Below are 23,777 nucleotides of genomic sequence, written 5' to 3'. Positions count from 1 at the left end.
TGTGGAAAATTCTTAAAAAGATGGGAATACCAGACCACCTGACTTGCCTCCTGTATGTCAAGAAGCAACAGTTAGAACAGGACATGGAACAACAGACTGGTTCCATTGGGAAAGGAGTAGGTCAAGGCTATATATTGTCACCCTGCTTATTTAACTTATATGCAGAGCATATCATGAGAAATGCCGGGCTGGATGAAGCACAAGCTGGAATCAAGATTGCTGGGAGAAATATCAATAACCTCAGATATACAGATGACACCACCCTTATGGCAGAAAGCAAAGAAGAACTAAATAGCCTCTTGATGAAAGTGAAAGAGGAGAGTGAAAAAGTTGGCTTAAAAAACAAAGATCATGGCATCTGGTCCCATCACTTCATAGCAAATAGATGGGGAAACAGTGGAAACAGTGACAGACTTTATTTTCTTGGGCTTCAAAATCACTGCAGATGGTGATTGCAGCCATGAAATTAAAAGACGCCTGCTCCTTGGAAGAAAAGCTATGACCAACCTAGACAGCATATTAAAAAGCATATTACTTTGCCAACAAAGGTCTGTCTAGTCAAAGCTATGATTTTTCCAGTAGTTGTGTATGGATGTGAGAGTTGGACCATAGAGAAAACTAAATGCTGAAGAATTGATGCTTTTGAACTGTGGTGTTGGAGAAGACTCTTGAGAGTCCCTTGGACTACAAGAAGATCCAACCAGTCCATCCTAAAGGAAATCAGTCCCAAATATTCAGTGGAAGGACTGATGTTGAAGGTGAATCTCCAATACTTTGGCCACCTGATGGGAAGAATTGACCCATTGGAAAAGACTCTGATGCTGGGAAATATTGAAAGCAGAAGGGAGAAGGGGACAACAGAGGATGAGATGGTTGGATGACATCACTGACTCAATGGACATGAGTTTGAGGAAGGTTCTGGAGTTGGTGATGGACTGAGAAGCCTGGCGTGCTGTAGTCCATGGAGTCACAAAGAGTCGAACAGGACTGAGCAACTGAACTGAAGTGATAAATAGCCTTGTACATGGTAAAAATTCAATACACGTTGATTGAATGTAATTGCATAACACTGAATTATATAATGCTGAATTACATAAAACTGGATCCTCTTGTAATTCATGGCTGTTTGTCTAATGGAAAAAAATACTTTTTACTGCATTTTTCCTGGACTCCAGGACACCTAAAGCGCTGAATCAATATTTACTGATGGATTGAATCATAGGATTATATATTTAATTGTATAAATTTATGATATTGTTTAAATAAAAATACATATCTGAGAAGCAATTTTTATGTCTCTGGCACAGTTATATGGGCAAAGGTTTATCTTCTACCACTGGGTAGCTCATGACACTACAGAGCATTATATTAGTTTATCATGAGGTCCTCCTTACAGCAAGCCCATCTCAGAACGCATATTACCTCTAATGCAATGTGGCTTTTTATTACCTCATGAGAGTCCCATTTACTATGGAAGGTGAATTTTGTGCAGCTTCTAATTTAGACTGTCTTACAGAGAAAATGTAATGGTGGTAATATGGTTCCTTGGTTTATAGGAAGGTATGGCTCTTGTCTCAAGAGAACCAGTTGAGAACTTTAAAAATTGTCTAAGATAAAAAACAAAACTATTCCTGAGCACAAGTAATCTCTTCTGTGGTTTGAACATGCAAACATTAAGAATATAACTGTGGGCACTGCTTTCCCTAACACTGACTTTTTCTTATAACAAAAAATACCCACATCAATGTTTAAGCACCTTCTGAGGGAAACTGAAGGAGTACTCATCGGGATTACTGTACAAAACATTCTCTAAATTCATTGCTACTCTACCAGTGGTGGGTTTACAACCTCCAACTGATACATACCAGGATATTTTCCTGGAGAAGGCAATGGCACCCCACTCCAGTACTCTTGCCTGGAAAATCCCATGGACGGAGGAGCCTGGTAGGCTGAAGTCCATGGGGTCGCTAAGAGTCGGACATGACTGAGCGACTTCACTTTCACTTTTCACTTTCCTGCATTGGAGAAGGAAATGGCAACCCACTCCAGTGTTCTTGCCTGGAGAATCCCAGGGATGGGGGAGCCTGGTGGGCTGCGGTCTATGGGGCCGCACAGAGTTGGACACGACTGAAGCGACTTAGCAGCAGCAGGATATTTTCCACAAATATCTTCTTGATAAGAAAAGAGCAAGTATTCCTGTTAAGCGTATGTTCTGTTATGGGCTGTGGTGAAAGTGACTCTTTAAAGGACCAGACTTGGTCATTTGATACACGCTTCATGACTGCCTCCAGCAGTTCCACTTTATTAAAAGCACAGGGAATCACTTTCTTCTGCTGCCTGACTTTAAATTGTAGTTTTGAAAGACAATCTTGAAGTCACTTAGGTATGAAATTTCTTACATAGCCCCAAGGTGATGGTGGCATAAAAATTTCTCCCTTCCCTTATCCTTATTCTTCTCTAATTCTTTTATCATAACATTGATGGCAATTTTCACAGCATTTTTGGACATCTTAAAGGAAACAAAACTGTATTTGGGAGTTCATTTAAACAAAAATTAAAACAGAAGACTGTTTAAATTCAATACTGCTATTCACACAATACTATCTTCTTACAACTGTTAATAATTAGATATGTAGTTAATAATCGTTGGCCTCTGCAAGGTACAAGTCACCATGAGCCACCAGGTACTGTGGCAAATGTTCCAAAGGATTGTTCTTGTGCTCAGTCGCTCAGTCGTGTCAGATTCACTGTGACCCCATAGATTGCAGTCCAACAGGCTGCTCTGTCCATGAGATTTTTCAGGCATGAATACTGGAGTGGGTAGCCATTCCCTTCCTTCTCCAGGGGATCTCCCCAACCAAGGGATCGAACCTGGGTCTCTTGCACTGCAGGCAGATTCTTTACCATCTGAGCCATGAGAGAAGCTTACCTTATATACAACAAATAACTCAAAAAGGATCAAAGACCTAAATAAAACCAAAAAAACCTCCTAGAAGAAAACAGAGAGAAGAAGCCTCGTGACACTGTCTTTGGCAATGATTTCTTGGCTATGACACCAAAGACACAGGCAACAACAAAAAAATTAGATAAACTGAACTTCATCAGAATTTTATAACTTCTGTACAACAAAATACACTATTAACAGAGGCAAGCTGGGGAAAGGGAGAAAATATGTGCAAATCATAGAGTATTTACATTCGATAAAGGATTAATATCCAGGATATACAGAGAACTCCTACAACGCAACAACAAAAGCAACCCAATTTGAAAATGGAAAAAAAAAAAAACTTTAATAGACATTTCTTTAAGAAATATACAGAAGGCCAAAAAGCATATGAGAAGATGCTCCATGTTACTAATCATTAGGGAGATGCAAATCAAAACCACAAGAAGGTACGATTTCACATCCATAAACAGGAGAGTTGGCTATTATTTCTTTAAAAAAGATAATTAAGGAAAGAAGAGAACAAGCATTGGCAAGGATGTGGAGAAACTGAAACATCTGTGCACTACTGATAGGAATGTAAAATGGTACAACTGCTATGGAAAACATATAGGGGCTTTTCAGAACATTAAAAATAGAATTACCTTATGTTCTAGAATTCTGCTTCTCGGTATATACCCACAAAGAACTGAGAGCAGAGACTCAAAGAGATATCTGCACACCCATGTTCATAGCAGCATTATTTTCAGAATCGAAATGGTCAAAGCAATCCAACTGTCTCCTGATGGATGAGTGGACAAATAAAATGTGGTAAATAGATACAGTGAAATATTACTCAGTCCCTAAAAAATGAAGGAAATTCTGTCACGTGCTGCTACATGGGAAAACCTTAAGGACATGATACTAAGTGAAATAAGTCAGTCCCAAAAGAACAAGTACTATATAATTCCACTTATGAAAGTGAAAGTGTAATTGCTCAGTCCTGTTCCACTCTTTGAGACCTCACGGATTGTAGCCCACCAGGCTCCTCTGTCCATGGAATTCTCTAGGAAAGAATATTGGAGTGGATTGCCATTTCCTTCTCCAAGGGATCTTCCTGACCCAGGGACTGAATTTCACTTATGAAAGGCCAAATCCATAAAGACAGAAAGTAGAATAGTTACCTGGAGTTGGGGGGGAGCAGGGAGAGGGAAGTTATTGATCAGTAGGCATCAGGTTTCAGTTTTGCAGGATGAAAAGAGTCCTGACAATGGAAGGTGATGATGAGAGTACAGTATACTAAACGCCACCAAAATGTACACTTAAAAATGGTTAAGATGGCAAATTTTATGCTATGTGTATTTTACTACAACATTTAAAAGAAGTAATTTTTTAATCTAAAAGAAAAAAAAAAGTGCTAAACCAAACTAAAATAAATTCAGCCCTCCTCATTTACCCCGATGTAATGAACAATGCCTTCCTAAACCTGAGAAGGGCCTGACCCCTGGCCGCAAGATTCTCCTCATTCCTTTTGGAAAGCCAGTACCCTTAGGGCCATATCCTTCCTTGATTCCTGCGTCCAAGCTCTTAGCACTCAAGCTCTGCTGCTAAGTTGTGCTAGAAGAAGACACACAAATGTCGGCTTGCCTCCGTGCTAGGTGCTGATGGATAGCACACCACTCTCTCTAAGCTTCAGCAATGAATTTAGGAATCTATCATGGAAAAAGCAAGAGAGTTTCAGAAAAACATCTATTTCTGCTTTATTGAGTATGCCAAAGCCTTTGACTGTGTGGACCACAATAAACTATGGAAAATTCTTAAAGAAATGGGAATACCAGACCGCCTGACCTGCCTCTTGAGAAATCTGTATACAGGTCAGGAAGCAACAGTTAGAACTAGACATGGAACAACAGACTGGTTCCAAATAGGAAAAAGAGTACATCAAGGCTGTATATTGTCATCCTACTTATTTAACTTATATGCAGAGTACATTATGAGAAATGCTGGGATGGAAGAAGCACAAGCTGGAATCAAGATTTCTGGGAGAAATATCAATAACCTCAGGTATGCAGATGACACCACCCTTATGGCAGAAAGTGGAGAAGAACTAAAGACCCTCTTGATGAAAGTGAAAGAGGAGAGTGGAAAAGTTGGCTTAAAGCTCAACATTCAGAAAACTAAGATCATGGCATCCTGTCCCATCCTTTATGGGAAATAGATGGGGAAACAGTGGAAACAGTGGCTGACTTTATTTTTCTGGGCTCCAAAATCACTGCAGATGGTGACTGCACCCATGAAATTAAAAGATGCTTACACCTTGAAAGGAAAGTTATGACCAACCTAGACAGCATATTAAAAAGCAGAGACATAACTTTGCCAACAAAGGTCCATCTAGTCAAGGCTATGCTTTTTCCAGTGGTCATGTGTGGATGTAAGATGGACTATAAAGAAAGCTGAGCACAGAATTGATGCTTTTGAACTGTGGTGTTGGAGAAGACTTTTGAAGAGTCCCTTGGACTGCAAGGAGATCCAACCAGTCCATCCTAAAGGAGATCAGTCCTGGGTGTTCATTGGAAGGACTGATACTGAAGCTGAAACTCCAATACTTTGGCCACATGATATGAAGAGCTGATTTGAAAAGACCCTGATGCTGGGAAAGACTGAGGGCAGGAGGAGAAGGGGACGACAGGATGAGATGGTTGGATGGCATTACCGACTCAATGGACATAGGTTTGGGTGGACTATGGGAGTTGGTAATGGACAGGGAGGCCTGGTGTGCTGCGGTTCATGGGGTCGCAAAGAGTCGAGACACGACTGAGCGACTGAACTGAACTGAACTGAACTGATACAAACAGTAAGGGCTTCCCAGCTTGCTCAGTGGTAAAGAATCCTCCTGCCAATGCAAGAGACATAGAGTCAGTCCCTGAGTCAGGAAGATCCCATGGAGAAGGAAACAGCAACCCGCTCCAGTATTATTGCCTGGGAAATCCCACAGACAGAGGAGCCTGGTGCTATACAGTCCATGGGGTCGCCAAGAGTTGGATACAACTTAGCGACTAAACAACAACAATGCAAACAACAACATATGTAAAGTGACAAATTAAAATAACCAACTGCCTTTATTTATAACTTCTTTCTCATCTTTTGCAGCTCAGAAACAGATTCCCCTCACGTGAGCACTGCATCTCCTAATGGCGTCCTTCGGAGGACGTCTCTGAGGTTCTTATGGTGAGAATCCAGTCAAAAGAAATAAGCAAACCAACACAACCATTGCGGAAGAAATTTTTATCTGACTAAAATCATGTTCAAAATGTGCATCTCCTTAGGTCAGACCAGGTGACCGGCACCCAGCAATGAGAAATTTGCGACCTCCCCTATTCACCCCACACCCCTTACCCCCCCACCCCTTACCCCCACCGCCACCCCAAGGCCTGTTCAGCAGCTCCACCCCTTCTTCTTTCCTATCCTCCAGTCTGTGTGATGTGGGCATAAATATATCCCCACCTGGAGAAAATATCTCTCAATTCTCCACTGCCTTGCAGGTCACAACCCAGCACAAGATGGGTTGGGTTACAACAATTATTGGGTTGCTTTCTGTTTTGAGGATTTTTCTCTTTTTTTTTGGAGGTAATAAAATTGAGCTTTAATATTAGCAAAAGTGGACACATCCCAAGGTCAGGCCAGTTAGTCCAGTTTTTCTCAGGATGTGCTGGGATCCAGATGCCGAGCATACACACCACACATAACAAGTTTCCATGGGAAGATGGAGTCTACGTATAAAATAGGTAACTAACGAGAACCTACTGTATAGGACGGGGAATTCTACTCAGTGCTCCGTGGTGACCTTAATGGGAAGGAAATCTAAAAAAGGGGGGATATATGTATACATAGAGCTGATTCACTTTGCTGCACAGCAGTCACTAACACAGTATTGTAAAGCAACTATACTCCAATAAAAAAAAATTTTTTTAAGCATCCTATCCATTAGAATCATATTAAAAAATCGGTTTACATAAGCAAATTTTAAAGCATGGAAGAGAATTTTTTTTTACTATTAAATATACTTTCTTTGGGAGCCTTTTCACCTCTAATTAGAAGTTTGAGCCTCTTATCATATTTTACATTTTTATCAGCCAGTGGATTCATTTTGTAATAAAGGCACTTTTTTTTCCCCAGAATTATACTTTCCAAAACTTTATCGCTTTAAAAATTTTCTTATTTATGCTTATTTCAAACACTGAGTGAACAATAAAAAAGCCTCACTTCTTGTGGATAAAAGTGCAAAGATCTCCAAAATGCCCAGGTACTGTCATTCATTTATTCATCATTTTCATTGCTATTATTACATCTACTATGTGCTGGGAGGGGCTTCCCCAGGTGGCAGTAGTGGTAAATAACCCGCCTACCAATGCAGGAGACATAAGAGACGCAGGTTCAATCCCTGGGTCGGGAAGATCCCCTGGAGGAGGGCCCCACAACCCATTCCAGTATTCTTGGCTGGAGAATCCCACGGACAGAGGAGCTTGGCAGGTTACAGTCCATGGGGTCGCAAAGAGTCAGACATGACTGAAGCAACTTAGCACGCATGCGGGCTGGGAATTGTTCAAGCCCGCAGAAATGCCAGCGTGAAGAATTATTTATTATACACTCATTATAGAATGATTAAAGAACACAGAGGACTGTGGGATTCTGGAGCAGACTATGGTGAAGTCTGCACAAGCTGGGAATACACTGAAACCAGGGAACTAACTGTACGCTTTAGGGCTTCCCTGGTGGCTCAGACGGTAAAGAATCTGCCTGAGATGCAGGAGACCTGGGTTCAACCTGGGTTGGGAAGACCCCCTGGAGAAAGGAATGGCGACCCACTCCAGTGTTCTTGCCTGGAGAATCCCATTGGACAGAGAGAGGCGCCTGAGGTTCCAGGCCATGGGATCACAAAGAGTTAGACATGACTCAGCATCTAATACTTTGACTTTTCATGGGAGTGTTCTGAAGGAAGATAATATGTACTACCTGCGTGCACATGGTAGCTATTCAATAAATGTGTTACAAAGAACACGATCAGTTGTGGTATTAAATGAAAAGAAGATACTGACTTGAAAATATATATGTGTGTGTATACACAAACACACACACACACATATATAAAACCTTGCTTATTACTTTAGTCAGTATTATCATCCTAACTATAAGCCCTGTATAGCAGGCCTTTCAAGCCCTGTTAAAATCATCCAAACATTAGTTGTTTCCTTGTGTTGATCTAGGCTATGGCACAGACTAAGCTGAACAATTGCACACAGTCTTGTCCAATTACTCAGAAACCAGCCTTATGCTTGATTTTAGGTTGTTGAGTCCCGACTCCAGCCTAAGGCACCTGCTCCTCCAGATCAGTTCAGCTAAGCTTTTCAATCAACAAGCATCACCACCTTTACCTTTTCTATTGTACTTGACGTATCTCCAGGTGAAACTAGTTGGAAATTAGAATTTGCTGTAAGCAGACCTATATGTATCATCCACTCATGAATATGACTAATAGAATCTTGTCCTTGGCTGTCTTGTTCTATTGCAACATGAACTTCCTGAAATGAGGCTTATAATTTCTGTTACTAAAAACTTCCCCATGAAACCACCTAAGTTACTGAAACACAACAGAAAACCAGTAAATGTTGTTTTTACTTTGCTGTTTTTACCAGTTCCCTGTATTAACATTCAGGAAGAATAATACATGCCATCATTCAGCCAAATCTAAAATATTTATTACATAATACAGTAAAATTTCAATATTACAGAACCCTCTAACAATGTTAAACTAAATTTTCAAGACAAGACTACAGGTAAAACAGCAAAATGCTTTATTTTACTTCTCAAGTTTTTTACCTTCTCAAATGAAATTCTTCAATCGTCTATTACCCACTGTGCTCTATAAAAATTAGGGACTATAATTTAACAGATTCTTTTTAATTTATAAGGTCTTTGGCCCCTGTTCTAAATGTCCAGGTTGTCGAGCCTTTGAATTCTCCTAGTTACTTTTGAAATTTTCTGTGTCTCCATTTGTGAACATTTCTTACCACTATAACTGTCTCGAGCAGTAAGTCAACCCTCTTTTAACTTATTGCTTCTATTCTGTTGCAAGTAAAACACCATGTATGTTTTTATGTGGGTATTTGTGTGTCTGTAAAGAGAGAAAGAAGAGATGAAGGAGAATGCATAGAAAACTGGAATTCCAGGAAGTGGCTTAGAACCTAACTGTTTGGAACTATTACACTTGGCAAGTATTAGGAGACTTAAACTTCTACTTTAAGGAATTTTGTGAGGTTTCCTTAAAAAAAAATTGTAATGAGTGTATTATTTTAATTTATACAGTAGAAATAACTATATTATACTATTCTTTATAATATCACACATTTAAACTATATTACCCAAACATAAACTAATCTGTAAATCAAGATTTACTCCTTGGGGAGGGGTGGGGGAGGAGGAGGAAGGGGAAGAGGTGGTGGGGGAGGGATGGAGGGTGGTTTGGGTAGAATCTCCCAAGAGTAACAATGCAAGGTTAGTAGGTGGTCTGGGAAGATTCAGAGATTTTTGCACTGACTTCTTGGTTTCAAAGGCATACTCCATGGCTCAGAGGCAGTAAAGCATCTGCCTGCAATGCAGGAGATGCAGGAGACCTGGGTTCGATCCCTGGGTAGGGAAGATCCCCTGGAGGAGGAAATGGCAACCCACTCCAGTGTTCTTGCCTGAAAAATCCCACGGACAGAGGAGCCTGGCGGGCGACAGTCCATGGGGTCACAGAGTTGGACATGATTGAGCAACTGAGCATGAGTCCAGTTTCAAATCCTACCTTTGATACCTACCAGCTATTAGATTTTTAACAAGTCCTATTTATTTAGCATTCCTATTATAAATAATGTTTATTATATTCATTGAGCTTTAGCATGCACCCAGAAACCATCAAGTGCTCTACAAACATTACCTTATTTAACCTAGTGTATTATGTAACCGTTACAACAACCTGTAATATCTTGCTTTACAACAACCCATTGTCATCCCCATCATGCAGTGCCCTGACCGAAGTTCCAGGTAGGTCCCAAACAGAGAATGACCAAACAGGTGGGTGATGGAGTTTACCTACTGAGTTATTTGGCCTCCCTTTGGGAGCACTATTTTCTGCCTCTGCCCAAATGAAATTATAACATTATTAATACCTGTCTCATAGGGGTATTAAAAATACATAAGGTGATAGGTATGGATGCCTCATGAACTTCAATGTACTTTTAAAATGTCATTATTGCAATAATTATCAGCATTGTTATTATGGCCTCTTCACATTTCACCCTTCCTTTCTAGTTATTGCAACTACTTTAGGTAGTGAAGCAGATAAAGTACCTGAGTTTTACACACGTTAGGTTATGGCGATGATCAACGAAGCCAAATAGCTTAAATGATAATTATAAAATCACTGGCATTTAAAAGATTCATCAGAAACATTAACTAGTGACTTTCACTAAAGCTGAAAATCTCCCTTAGAAAGAAAGGTTTTTAATGTTCATGAGTCAAGTTACTCACTGCAATGAAGAATTCAGATAAATTATCAAAAGAGATTCCAAAAGATGAAAGAGATCAAAGGAGTATCTTGGAGACGTGAAACCCACACACCCAGGAGAAAGGATATCCACACACAAAAATGCCCTTTGAAATCACAGCTGGAAATCTGTCTGCCTCTTGGCATCTTTGTTAAGAAGGCACGTCCCTGCCATCGCACACATTAAAAAATAACATACACTCCCACAAACATATCCAGATGTTCACGAATATTCATGATGTGCTTCCAATCTGGTTTGGACTTACCCTTGATTTATTTTTGATTAAGTTCCATCAGCTTCTGCTGGGGCCCATGAGATGGATGGCATGGCTGTACCACAAATTTCAAACATCTTCATACTCTAAATAATTGCAGAAAGTCTCTCAAAGTATCCCTTAGAAATAAATGCTTTATGTACCAGCCTCAAAATAATCAGAGATAGAGAAACTGGTTCACTCTTGAACTCTTAACAGCACTGCTATACTTGATCAATAAAGCCTCCATTTCTAAAACAAAGGTTGAAATGGGGAGGTGGCGGGGGAGCCTGCAAATAGCTAGACTCTGATGTCCTTTTTCGGGAAATGGCAAGAGATGAACAGAAAGTCAACACCATGCTCTGAGGGTTCTGTGATGTATTTTTCAGTCACCAGGTTAGTTTGTGTCCTTCTAAACACTAAATGGTAAAAAAAACAGAAGAACTGAACCAAATGCATAGAACAAATTATCCCAACATTTTACTGTCTTGCTTTCTTCTATTTAAAATAAAATTCACAAAACTTCCAAACTGGGGGGGGTGGGGGTGGGGAGCGGGGGGAGGCAGCTCCAATCAAAAATTACTGCTGAAACCAGTATAATGATCTTCTCAAAGGAGGTGGCCAGAGAAAGGGCCAGTCAGAATACTTGATGCTCTGGGGCCCAGTTCTTTCTGTCCTTGATCATTTTGGTTGGTGCATAGGAGCTGTGGTGAGAGATCCCTCTAAAATATGGACCAAGTCTAGGGATTCCCTGGTGGTCCAGTAGTTAGAACCTGGCACTTTCACTGCCAGGGCCTGGGTTCAATCCCAGGTCGGGGAACTAAAATCCTACATCAGCCAATAATAAATTTTAAAACTAAATATAAATAATAATATAAATATAAAATATATATAACTTTATAAATATTTTATTTTATTTAAAAAATAAAATGTAAACTAAGGACCTAGTCTACAGCCCCACTACCCTGAACATGCCCCATCTCATCTGATAAGATGCGGACCTACAAGGTCAGAAGGCCAGTGCCCGGTATATGGGCCAACACCAGCGAAAACCCACAACCCTGCACCTGCTGACTTTCTGTCTGGGCCCTGCAGGTGTCTACCCAATCCCACTCCAGACCCCTAACCCTCGCCCTTCCAACCAACCAGGGCCGTAGAGGACAGGTGGACCCCTTGGCCTGGGCCACTCAGTCTTTGCCAAGGATCTCAAACTTAGACCTTTGACAATATTGTCAAATAACATTATAGATGTGGATGCAGAAACCCACTGAAAATAAGGAAACATTAATCACACTCCTTTACTTTTCTCTCACAAGGAGACCATACTGCCTCTAGCGTGCTACAAATTAGCATGTTTAAATAGCCTATAATTAGCTTGTAATTAGCACAAATAAATTACACTGCAATCTTCCACGTGAAAAGTGTTTAATTGTTACATGTAAACTCTGAGATCATACTATAGTCCTGGTTTTAATATTCCAGGGCTTCAAAAAGGCACCTGGCCTGGGCCTCACTCAACTCTGAAAGGTCCCAATTCTAAGAACAAAGGCACCCCTTTCCCCTCCGAGCCCAGATTCTGGCCTCTGTAATTCCTGGGTTTTTCTCCCCAATTACTGTCAACTTGATTAACATTTAGGAATTCTGCCTGTTGTATGTAAATGAAAACAACTACAAAGCTCAGACTTTTTTCGCTTTCTGGCAAGCAAATGTATTTTGAGCAGAATGCTATTTTGGTGTTGAATCCCCCCAGGTACACTGCTTTTACAAATGCAAACAAACAAAAATCAGTCATTTCTGAATGCTCAGGAGCCAAACTAGAAAAGGAAGCTGACGTTGTTGATTCATATTTGAAAAGTCTGATGGGGACGATTCTATATACACATACAACTAGTCTACCACCGATTGTATCTAATCTGTCAGCTTCCAGAATGTACAGCTGTCTACAAAGGTCTCCAAGCTGAAGAGGATGGACGGACACCTAAATTGATTGTTAAGTAGAATAAAAACCTTCTCAATTATGAGAGGTACAGGATGCCAAGATCAAATCTGGCAGCCGAGAGGCCTGTTTATGTCTATGTTGATGTGGTGCAATGTACAAAAAATGCTGACTAAATTGGGACTGGACATTTGACTACAAATGGGACTTTGTCTGAGAGGAGCCCGAGCAGAGAACTGTATTACCATCTGGCTTAAGACATAAAGGCTCAGTGTATTTTGACATCAAGTGTGTGAATCCCACAGCAGAATGTGGTTCAGACTCACTATCTAATGCCCACTGTTTCTGACTGCAATCTGCAAATCAACAGTAGCCCAAAGCTAGCAAATAATGTCCTTTAAGACAAAATGAAACAAAACAAAAGCAAATGCCCTTAGCGCAACAGTTGGGCTTTAGCATTCAGCAGTTGAATATTTAAACTCAGGACAATTTGCAACACAGATTATGTACTTATCCTATGGGTGAGAATAAGAATTCAGGAATCTGGTAGCCTCCTGGGGCAGCCAGTGTTCCCTAAGCGCCTAGGTGGGGGCAACCCTTATCTTTTCTTGAATATTCAGGGAGCTTAAAGTAACAGGAAACCTGTTTTCCACAGGCTTTGCTGTCTCTAGCAAATAACAAAAGAAGAGCAGTCTGTAAGACAAAACAAAACCCCCCTGGAGACTGGACACGTCTGCGTGGCTTGGGGAGGCCACAAGGGCACCTTGGCCCAGCCGATCAACTATTGCGAAAGGGCGATTTGTTTTGTCTTGGGAATGGTGATGAATCAAAGCAATATTCTTTTTATATTGATAATAATACAAGACCTGTGAAAGGAGAGCGTGTATCTTTTCTCGTACGTGTGTTTATATCGTAGGTTCTAGCCACGGTAAACTTCTCTCCATGGCCCATAAAAGCCACATTTTTGCTCTCATTTTTGGCTTTTTCTCTGTGACCTCAGCCTTAAATTACTCTGCACTGTCTACACCTCCCTCCCCAACCAGATTAATCTTCTGTTTCTTTACAGTTGGGCTTAGGCATCACCTCCTCCAGGAAGCCTTCTTTGATTTTCCTAAACTGGGTCAGGGTCTCTCCTGTGTACTTCCTGCACTTAATAGTCTGCTTAAGGAATTCCTGCTGGTCCAATGATGAGGACTTGGCACTTTCACAGCCACGGGCCAGGGTTCAGTCCCTAAATGGGAAACCAAGATCTCACAAACCAAAAAAGTACAGCCAAAAAAAATAGTCTGTTTACTTGTCTAAAACCCCCACTAAATTATACCATCTTTGTGGATGGGGAATACATCTTTGTATTTCTGGAATGACAAAGTCTCAGACACATGTCTGATGCTCACTTAATAGTCTTAAATAATGACATATACAAATAAATTCAACAAATACTCACTGAGTACCTATAATGTGCCATGCACCATATACAGAAAGCACCAAAACAGACTGACAAACATCCCTGTCCTCAATCCAGGATTTGCTGAGAAGGGACGTGGGGAAACTTTGCAAGGTGACAGTTGTGTTCTATGCCATGCCAGGATGTGGGTGACATGACTACCCTCTTGGCAAAATTGGATAGCTCAGACGCCTGCATTTCAATGTGTAAACTGTACTTCACAAACAAGAAACTTTCAAAAAAATAATAATTAAGCAGGCGTAAGAGTAAAGATAAAGGGAGAAGTCAGGATGCTGGTAACTGCTGAAGGGCACAGGAAGTTTGTTATACTATGCTGTTTATATATGTTTGAAATATCCCAAAATAAAAGCTAAAAGAAATCTCTACACTCATATGAATAAATATTAATGAAGTACGAATCACAGACTCTCCAGCATCACTACAGGAGTTTTTGCACCAGGAATAAAAGGGAAGGAAAAGAAATAGGCAGTTAACAGGTCTCTTACGATGATGGATGAGGTATTTTATATCAATTTCCCCATTTAATCCTGGTAACGACTTTACAAGATATTTTTATCCCATTTTATAGAAGGGGAAACTGAAACTTAGATAGGTTACACAACTCGCCGGCTAAGTACAATGGCCAGAATTTAAACCTCGAGTCCCCCATCTTGCCATCGTGATTCTCACCCTCTTGCCACTGTGACAACCACAAAGGCCAGGACCTCCACCTGGGCTTGGAGTGGGAATGGCAGAATCTGAGGAAGCCCCAAGAATCATCTCTAGTCATGACAGGTACCACATTCACTGCCTCTTAGTCCAGAATTATACCTTGAAAGATTAAATTATGAAAATCGCAAGGAACAATAATTATGCCCCAGAATTATCCCTACACCATCAGCAATGATTCTGATATCCCATTCTGATATCCTCTGAGATAATGTGCAATATTTGTATTTATATTCCTGATCCTTAAAGACCTGGGTGCATCTCGCCTGGGCTCCCGGGTCCTGGTGCCCACAGATGTGTTAACAATCTGCATGGAGATCCAGCATCATGAACAGGGTCCACTTTGCAGTGGTAACTTTTCCATCAGGGCTGTGCTACACCAACCACCACACAAACTTGTTTCTGCTAACATCCGAGCAGACTCAGCTTCAAAGATGCCAAGGAAGCTGACGTGGCCAGTAATAAGAGGCTACCTCGAGAGTGTCTCTCTCCTGGCCACTGTCACTATGACAGATGTCAGACTTAGCATCACTAGAGAGGAGCCCATTATGGACTTGGGAAGCTGCTGTCATTTCCAAATGCAGCTTCTTGCAGCCAAAAACACACATGGTGCTCAGGGATGTGCCAAATGTATGGAAATACGGGCAACTTCCCTGCTGCTCAAGAGCGCTAATGTCCTGATCCCCAGCCGAGGCAAAGGCTGCAGTCCAAATACACAGTCCCTTTAGGGCCCGTTTGGTGCTAAATAAAAACTCTCACCATAGTTATACATTTGAATCACAATCCCTGCTTATGCTGTTGAATTTTCACCCATCTGTCCTCTCTCTGTTACCTCCATCTAAAATAACTGGCCCCCCAAAACACTTTATCAAGTGAGTGCTTTATTCCAGTCAGGGGCCAGGTGATTAGGTCCTGGAGAAGTAGTTTGATATCCAGTCCAGAAAGTTAATTACTAACATAATTATCAAAACCTTTTATTTTTCAGGGTTAAGTCAAGCATCTCTATGGGAAGGGTGACTTTTGGGCTTGTTCATTCTCCAGTTGGTATGTAATTAGCTCTAAAGGACACTGCATGTTTTTGGACTTTTTAAAGCCAAAGAAATATCTAAATATGTTCCATCTATAGAACATTTCCTCAATTCCCCAAATTCACCCAGAGGATTTAAAATTAAACAAACCCGAAAGATCTGTTTAAACCATCACCAAACTCTCCATCCTCAGGCTGTTTCTAATGACTTTTTCTGCAGAGGACAACACAAGCTGGATGTTACTTTTTTTCCCCTAGAAAATGCTTTAGGATCCTAATGTGTTACTATTCCCTCTTAGTGCTGTCCGTGGATTATTTCTTCTCCAAGTCATCTCACTTCTGCTTTTGACAGGGCTGCTTACTAGCCCAGAAAAGAAGGCTTTACACTGCAGGTGCTCAGACTCAAAGCTGCCCCAATAGCAGAGCAGGAAAGAAATTTGCCTACTTGTCTGAAGGCAAAATTCAAAGTCTAGAAGTTACAGGTAAAATCTGATGCAAGAAAGAGAGCCTTACGGACTGAAAGTTACAGCTTTTTAAGAAAATCGCTCTCCATCAGGACTCAATCTGTGACGAGCTAATCACTTCAAGAGGAAGCTTTCCCCAGGTCACCAGAGTTGCAAGCATGGCCTGAATGATGACCTTAAAATACTTCTAGGGATTTCCCTGGTGGTCCAGTGGTTAAGACTCCTCGCCACCAATGCAAGGGGTTTGGGTTCGATTCCTTTTCAAGGAACTAATATTTGAAGAAGCATGCAGAGAAGCCAAAAGATTTGTTTTTTTTAATGCTTTTTAAGTCTCCAGCTTATGGATTCCTGAATAATGAGAACCATGTGGCATCTAACTTGGTCTTTAGCACTTGTCTGGAATCTCATAGAAAGGGAACCTGAATATGATGACTTGGATCTTACTTTTCTCACTAACTACAGTTGAAAGGATGAAGAGTTTCCAGCCTGGCTGGAACTGGCTCCCATCAATGTTACCCACCATCACATTCCTGCAACTCTGATGAGAACTAATTTAGCTCCTGTGGTATTTTCTCCCATACTGTCTTCTGAAGCTCTGGAACAGAGCACACCAAATGAGGCCCATCTGTCGAAATGGGAAAAAGTTATTTATCCTACCTCCAGGCAGGCTTCCTTTCCTACCAAGAAGCTGCTCTCCAAGCTTCCCAAACACTGTGGGAAACCCCAACTCTTAACTGTGGGAAACCCCAACTCTTAACCGGCTAGAATTTGGGGAAGAACAGTTGAGTGTCGTATCAAGGATCATCTGCCAGTTCACAGCCGTCATTTCCTTGCTTGGTCCTAGGAAGCCACAGAGTATCCTACCAGACTATTTTTCAACGTCAAAATTGCAACATTCAAGAACTCAGTGCAATAATTAGGTTATTGTTTGGCTGCAATCTTGCCAAAAGGAAAAAGCATCAACCTTGTCCCAGCAGGATAGCCTAATGAATTTTAAAAGTCTTTTCCCACATGAGAATACTTTCTTAGAAGAAAAGAAACACCTCTCTCCCACTGACACAGGCCAGGGGACAAAGTTATAAGAAAGACGCCCTTAATAACAATGACACCCAGGTGCCTGCTTGGGCCACGGTGCCAGGCTCCCGGGATGATGGCTTTCTGCCCCCAACTGATGCTTCTGAGTCTCAGTTGACTCTATTATACCAACTCCCACCCATGTGGAATACTAAATCAGTGAGGAAAAAGGATCAGTAATTATTTGACAGTTATGCTATAAGAAACATTTAGGTGGATTGAGTTAAGGAAAAAAATGAAAGTGCATAAGAGCACCAGCATCTTACCTACAAAGGAAGTGAATTATGTATTTATGAAATATAACAGTTGCAGTACCTAAACTACTTGTTGGATCCCTTATCCAATAGGTCTTTTGTAACATCCTTATCCAATAGGTTTTTATAATACGTTTTTTATAAAAGGAATCAGTAATAAAATAATTATAGAAAATCACAAAATAAATAAGGATTCAATAGAATTGGTGTGCTTTTTTTTTTTTTTTAAGGCAAGAGGTGTTGTTACTCAAAGAGCTTCCCAGGTGGCTAAGTGGTAAAGAATCCATGGGTTTGATCTCTGGGTCAGGAAGATCCTCTAGAGAAGGAAATGGCAATCCACTCCAGCATTCTTGCCTGGGAAATCCAATAGACGGAGGAGCCTTGAGGGCTACAGTCCATGGAGTCACAAAGAGTCAGACACAACACAGCGACTAAACAACAACAGCATGGAAATACTGGCAGATATATAGATTTTATGGCATGCGTGAATGCTAGGTCACTTCAGTCGTGTCTGACTCTTTGCAACCCTGTGGACAACAGCCCTCCAGGCTCCACTGTCTATGGGTTTCTCCAGGCGAGAATACTGGAGTGGGTTACCATGCTCTCCTCCAGGGAATCTTCCCGACCCAGGAATCAAACCTGCATCTCTTATGTCTCCTGCATTGGCAGGCAGGTTCTTTACCACTAGCACCATATGGGAAGCCCATAGATTAATATGGACCTAAACTATTTACTATTTATCACATGCAACTTCAAATTCTCCACTAACCATACACATAAAGGTCTTCACAAAACAGACACATGAATTTCAATGCACCTGAGAGAAGGAACATAGCCATGAAAAATGGTGATGACAAAGAAGTCTTAGTAACACAGAACTATAATAAAATATTAAGTGTAAAAGCAAGAATTACATAGCTGATGTAAAAATGCCCCCAACAGAGACTTGCTGAAACACCCATGTGGGTTATTACTAGGTGAGAAATTAGGATGGTTTCTTGCTTCTTTAAACTTTATCTTGTTGAAAACAAAAAGAAGAAAACAAAGGAAGAAAAGAAAGAACAAGCTTAGACCTCCTTTTGGATTAGAGTCAGTAAAAATGTAGTGTATATCAGTCTCGCGTAAAAATATCCTTTCCTCTTGAGTTAAATAAAAATGCGATATTTTCCTAAGTACAAAAATTTGATCACTGTTGCCCCTACTGATCAGACTTATTGTCTGATATCCACAGATCTGGGTTAATCCTTTGGGGATCTGAATTCTTTTATCTCAAAGTAGTGCAGCAAAATGATCCACGCACAAGCGTAAGAAGGGGAGGGAGGGGACGCTGGACCAGGAGGAGACTGCTGAGCAAGTGCATATTCCCAGGATCCCACTCACCACGTCCAGGTCCTGGGAAACCCGCCGTTTCCGCAGCTCCTCCATCCTCTCACACACGTCGGAGAAGCAGGTATTGTAGTAATCTGCATACTGCTGAGCCAGGTCATCGATGTTTCCCAGGGAGCCGTCCTGAGGGTGAGGAGAGCAGGGGAGAAACAGGAAGAGAACAGAGGCAGTCAGTCCATCTGCAAACGCCCTGCGTCCTCTAGTCTCCCTCTGTGCAGCCTTTATACCAGTAACAGCTGGTATTTTTAAAGTGGTGGGCGTGTGCCACGCTGTTTTACACACAACATCTCCTAATCCTCCGGACACCCCTCGGACATTTTTCTCCCTGTATAGATGAACAAACAGCAGCTCAAAAAAGCTAAGCCACAGCCCAAGGGTTCCAGGGCTACCACGCAAAGAAGCCGGGTCCCCAACTCAGGACTGTTTGATGCCTAGGCCATGGTTTTAACCCACACCCCTGCTTGCCTCACAGGGCCAAGAAATCCCCAGAAATAAACACTGTCAGTGCAAAGGTTCCCTAATGCCCAATTGGCAGGCTTCCCTGGTGGCTTAGATGGTAAAGAGTCTGCCTGCAATGAAGCAGACCGAGGTTCGATCCCTGGGTCAGGAAGATGCCCCGGAGAAGGAAATGGCAACCCACTCCAGTATTATTGCCTGGAAATCCCATAGACAGAGGAGCCCAGCAGGCTATAGTCCATGGGGTCGCAAAGAGTCGGACATGACTGAGCGACTAGGCACATCAATCAGAACCTCCAAGGAAGCTTTTAAGAATCCACATGCCAGGACACCCTTCCCACGAGGAATTCTGGCAGGAAGCTGAGAATTCAGGAGCCAACAGGGAATGCTACATCTGGGACACATCTCAACCACACCTCCCATAAGATGCTCAGGAAAGTGGGAACTCTTGTTCTCTACGTCATTCAAGCACAGATGCAAGAGGACACGTACAAATTCACCTAAATATATAAGGAAATAGTCTGTCTCTCCATTCAGGGAAAAGGCCCAGAAGTTGTGGGGTCTGAACCCTCGAGTTTACACCCATCTCTGCTGCCACTTCCAATTCATCAGCTTAGGTACGTTTCTTAATCTCCGGCTATTTCCCCATGAGGAGTAATGAAGCAATGTAACACACTCAGAGCTTGGTCCCTCACAGAGCTCTGACACACAAGTTAAGTGCTTGCTTTACTTAACTAATAGTATTCACTACAAGATAATACTTCAGACTATCGTCTTCCTTCAGGGGAAGTGATTCCTAAATACACACAGAGTGATGCTGTGTACATTTGTAGATTATGCCATTTCTTCTACTCATTCAATTCATTCATTCCGAGAAGTATCTCCCTTGGCGTTTTTCACCTCCCAATGGGTTCTTCCTTTGGTATGAACAAATGACCCTACCAAAACAAGCAAGGAAAACACAACTCTTAGACAACCGAAAAGACGCACTCACACTGCCTGGGACAGACCACTGGCCAGCCCGTTGCACAGTTCCGTCACCTATCACGCAGCACGTGTCTAAGACTGCAGAGCACGCTTACTTAGACACAGGCAGGGTTTGGGAATTAAAAGTTCTTCAAAAGCCTTTCTGCTAAAGACTGCAAGGCTCTAGTCAGGATGCTCAGGTCAGAGCAAGCAACTGCATCTACTTCACTTCTGCTTTCACCAATGTCACAGAACTGACCGAGTGGGGAAATAGAAATTGAAAGAAATGATTTTTTCTTTCTTTTTTTTTTTTTTAAGAAAAGATGCTTCCTTTCTTACCAATAAAATGTTCTATATTTGAGGTAATGGCCTCGAAGTCTGCAGTATGGCACAGGGGTGGGAAGCTCTCTGCAAAAACAGTTAAGATGTTTGCACGTGTCTGGACAGGTCATTCCCTCACGTTTGAGACGACAGGCTGGATGGACACAGGGGGGTGGCCAGAGTCTACTGCCCCCCCTTGAAAACATTCATCATCAAATTTCCAGCAGGGAAATAACACGGGATCAAAATAGAAGTCCACTGCCAGCCAACGAGGAAATGCACAGAGGAGGCCAGCCTTGAAGTCCTCGCTTTACTGCTTTCAGTAGAGGCGAGGTTCCTGACAAACGGCATCATAAATCAGACTATGATCCCAAGGTTTGTTCTGACTCGTCTGAACCAACAGTACACGCCCTATGGACCACAACCTGAAAACCTACCACCTCCTGACTGGGTTTTCTTGTCTCCTTCCCCACTTGGCCTCATTGGCCTTGATCCAGTCACCCAAGGGACCTTGCAAAACAGAGATCAGACCGGGTCACTCTCCCCTGAGAATGACGCGTGCCACCCTCATCACCCATTCTACAAATAAACCCCACCGTCACCCGGCCTGGCTTTCAGGCCCCTTCATCTCTGTTGCCCAACCCCAGCCTGGAGGAGAAAGGGGCTGAGGTCTGCCCACCAGGAGGGCCAGAGGAGCCAGAGAGCACGGGCAGCCCCTCTAGCACAGCTGCCCCTCTCCCACCACCAGGAGAAAGTACTGGAAGAAATTTTTAGGAAAGAGTGCGGGCAGAAGAGCTGCTCCCATGGGAGCATCTACTCTGGACACCAGCTACCGACAGCCAGGACTATGATTGCAAAGTGGCCAGTGAGGTAAAGGAATGGCCCACCCAAGCCCACTGCTGCCTAGGCCAGACAGAGCATCTGGACAGTTCCAAGGATGAAGGGACCTCTGGGCCACCTCTAACATCAGACTGTCTGACTTCTATTGACCCAGGATGTTCGCTTACACCTCAAAGACACAAAGCCCTCATTTCCCAGTTCTCTTCAAAAGCCTCAAGCATTCTTAGGTCGCTCCCCCAGTACATACTGGGAAAGATCCAGCAGCCTCCTTCTAAGTGAGTGTTGAACTTGCAACAATGTTACCTGAGAACCCAACCTTCTGAGTTCCTGTCCTGATCCTGCCACTCCCCATAGCCACCAGCACTCCTGGCAGACTCTGGGTTCTTTAGAATTGTCTTGGTCTCTAGCGAGTTCTGGGGCTTCCCAGGTGGTGCTAGGGGTAAAGAACCCACCTGCCAATGCAGGAGACATAAGAGACATGGGTTTGATCCCTGGGTTGGGAAGATACCTTGGAGACAGAAATGGCAACCCACTCCAGTATTCTTGCCTGATACATCCCATGGAAGGAGGAGCCTGGTGGGCTACAGTCCATAGGGTCGCAAAGAGTCAAACTGAAAGCAACTTAATACACACACACACACATACACACACACACACACACACACACACTAGAGTATGATGACATCCTCATCGAGAAACTTCTACTGCATCCCTCCAAGGAAATGAAACATACTTGCCACCTTCGACCACATACAACTTCTGCATCAACCTGAGTGAACGTGTGAGGCAGGTGGTTATAGCTACACACTTGCCTGAGAGCTGGCTGTTCTAAATGAAAATTCATCTCTCTCTTCCCTTCTCTCCCTTTCATTCAGAGGCACTGAGTTGTACTCCCATCTTGATTGTTGGCTTCTCAAAAGTAAGCAGCTTTCACGTTTATAAACTGTATGACTTATCCCAATCAACTACTGTTCTCTTGAATTCATCAAGGTCATCTAAAAAAAAAACACTGTAAAAACACTTATTTATAGAGCTTTTGTTCAAACTGCTTTCTTTCCTTTCTCTCTCCTCTCTTGTATATCCTAGAACATCTTCAAAGCCAACTGTTCACTTCAAAAGTTTCCAAGCTGCTAGTTAAACTTTCCTTCCCACTAGTGAAACAGTTTGCTTCCCTTTCCCTCACTTCCAATCACTCGGAACTCCCCCAAACTTCTGGGGCCTGGGAAATATCTGTTGCTTATGAGGAAGAAAGCAGCTGTTCAACTCGACTCAGGCCAAAGACAGCAAACATCTCACACCCTGCGATGTCCACCCCTCACTTGGTGCTCAGCAGATAATAAATTAGAACAGGGTGGCACAACTGACTCTATGTTTTCCCAAATCGCTTTCCAGATGTGCAGCAAGCCCCCATAATTATCACTTGCATCAGTCTTGATCCTTTGAGTGCCAAAAAACTTTTTAAAGTGTGTATGTGTGATATTTATTTGGCTGGGTCGGATCTTAGTTGCAGCACTGGGTATCCTCACTGTATCACGCGGGATCTTTCATTGCAGGACAGGGACTCTCCAGCTGTGGCTGACTTAGTTGCCCGAAGGCATATGGGACGTCCACCAGAAATCGAACCTGTGTCGCCTGCAATGCAAGGCAGATTCTTAACCACTGGACCATGAGAGAAATCCCACACATGTGTTTTTTAAGGACGTCTTGTCTGTCATCTCCAGAATGGAATTTTTCTATCCCAAACACATGGAACCAAGGAACGACATGATGAATTTCTCTTTACCCACTCCAAATGCAGGTTTTTTCAAGACTATCTGAAGACCTTTGCATCCTTCCTATTCAACTTGTTCTTTTGTTTGTTTGTTTTAATCCTTGTTGCTTATCTATTTTATTTTTTTGTCATGCCATGAGCCATGTCGGATCTTAGCTCCCTGACCAGGGATTGGACCTACACCCCCTGCATTGCAAGAGTGGAGTCTTAACCACTGAACTGCAAGGGAATCCCCAAGTCAACTTGTTCTTACTTGAGATAGTACAAACTTGTTCAGTAAAAATATCTACTTCAATTCAAATATTTGCAACATTAGTCTGTAGGGAATTTAAATAACGCAGCTGCTG

The 23,777-nt window shown here is 42.2% G+C and overlaps 1 protein-coding gene across 1 annotated transcript in view; it reads right to left on the bottom strand.

Moving 5' to 3' along the window:
• Positions 1 to 23,777, bottom strand: part of SASH1 (SAM and SH3 domain containing 1) — a 190,111-nt gene that overhangs the window by 128,995 nt on the left and 37,339 nt on the right. Inside the window, exon 2 of the mRNA XM_061428249.1 lies at positions 19,071 to 19,199. Coding sequence (XP_061284233.1) covers positions 19,071 to 19,199 — 129 coding nt within the window. The remainder of the gene's footprint in view (positions 1 to 19,070; positions 19,200 to 23,777) is intronic.

This window comes from Bos javanicus, chromosome 9 (assembly GCF_032452875.1).
Source record: "Bos javanicus breed banteng chromosome 9, ARS-OSU_banteng_1.0, whole genome shotgun sequence".
NCBI classification, from domain to species: domain Eukaryota; kingdom Metazoa; phylum Chordata; class Mammalia; order Artiodactyla; family Bovidae; genus Bos; species Bos javanicus.
This window is presented reverse-complemented; position numbering and strand designations above follow the sequence as displayed.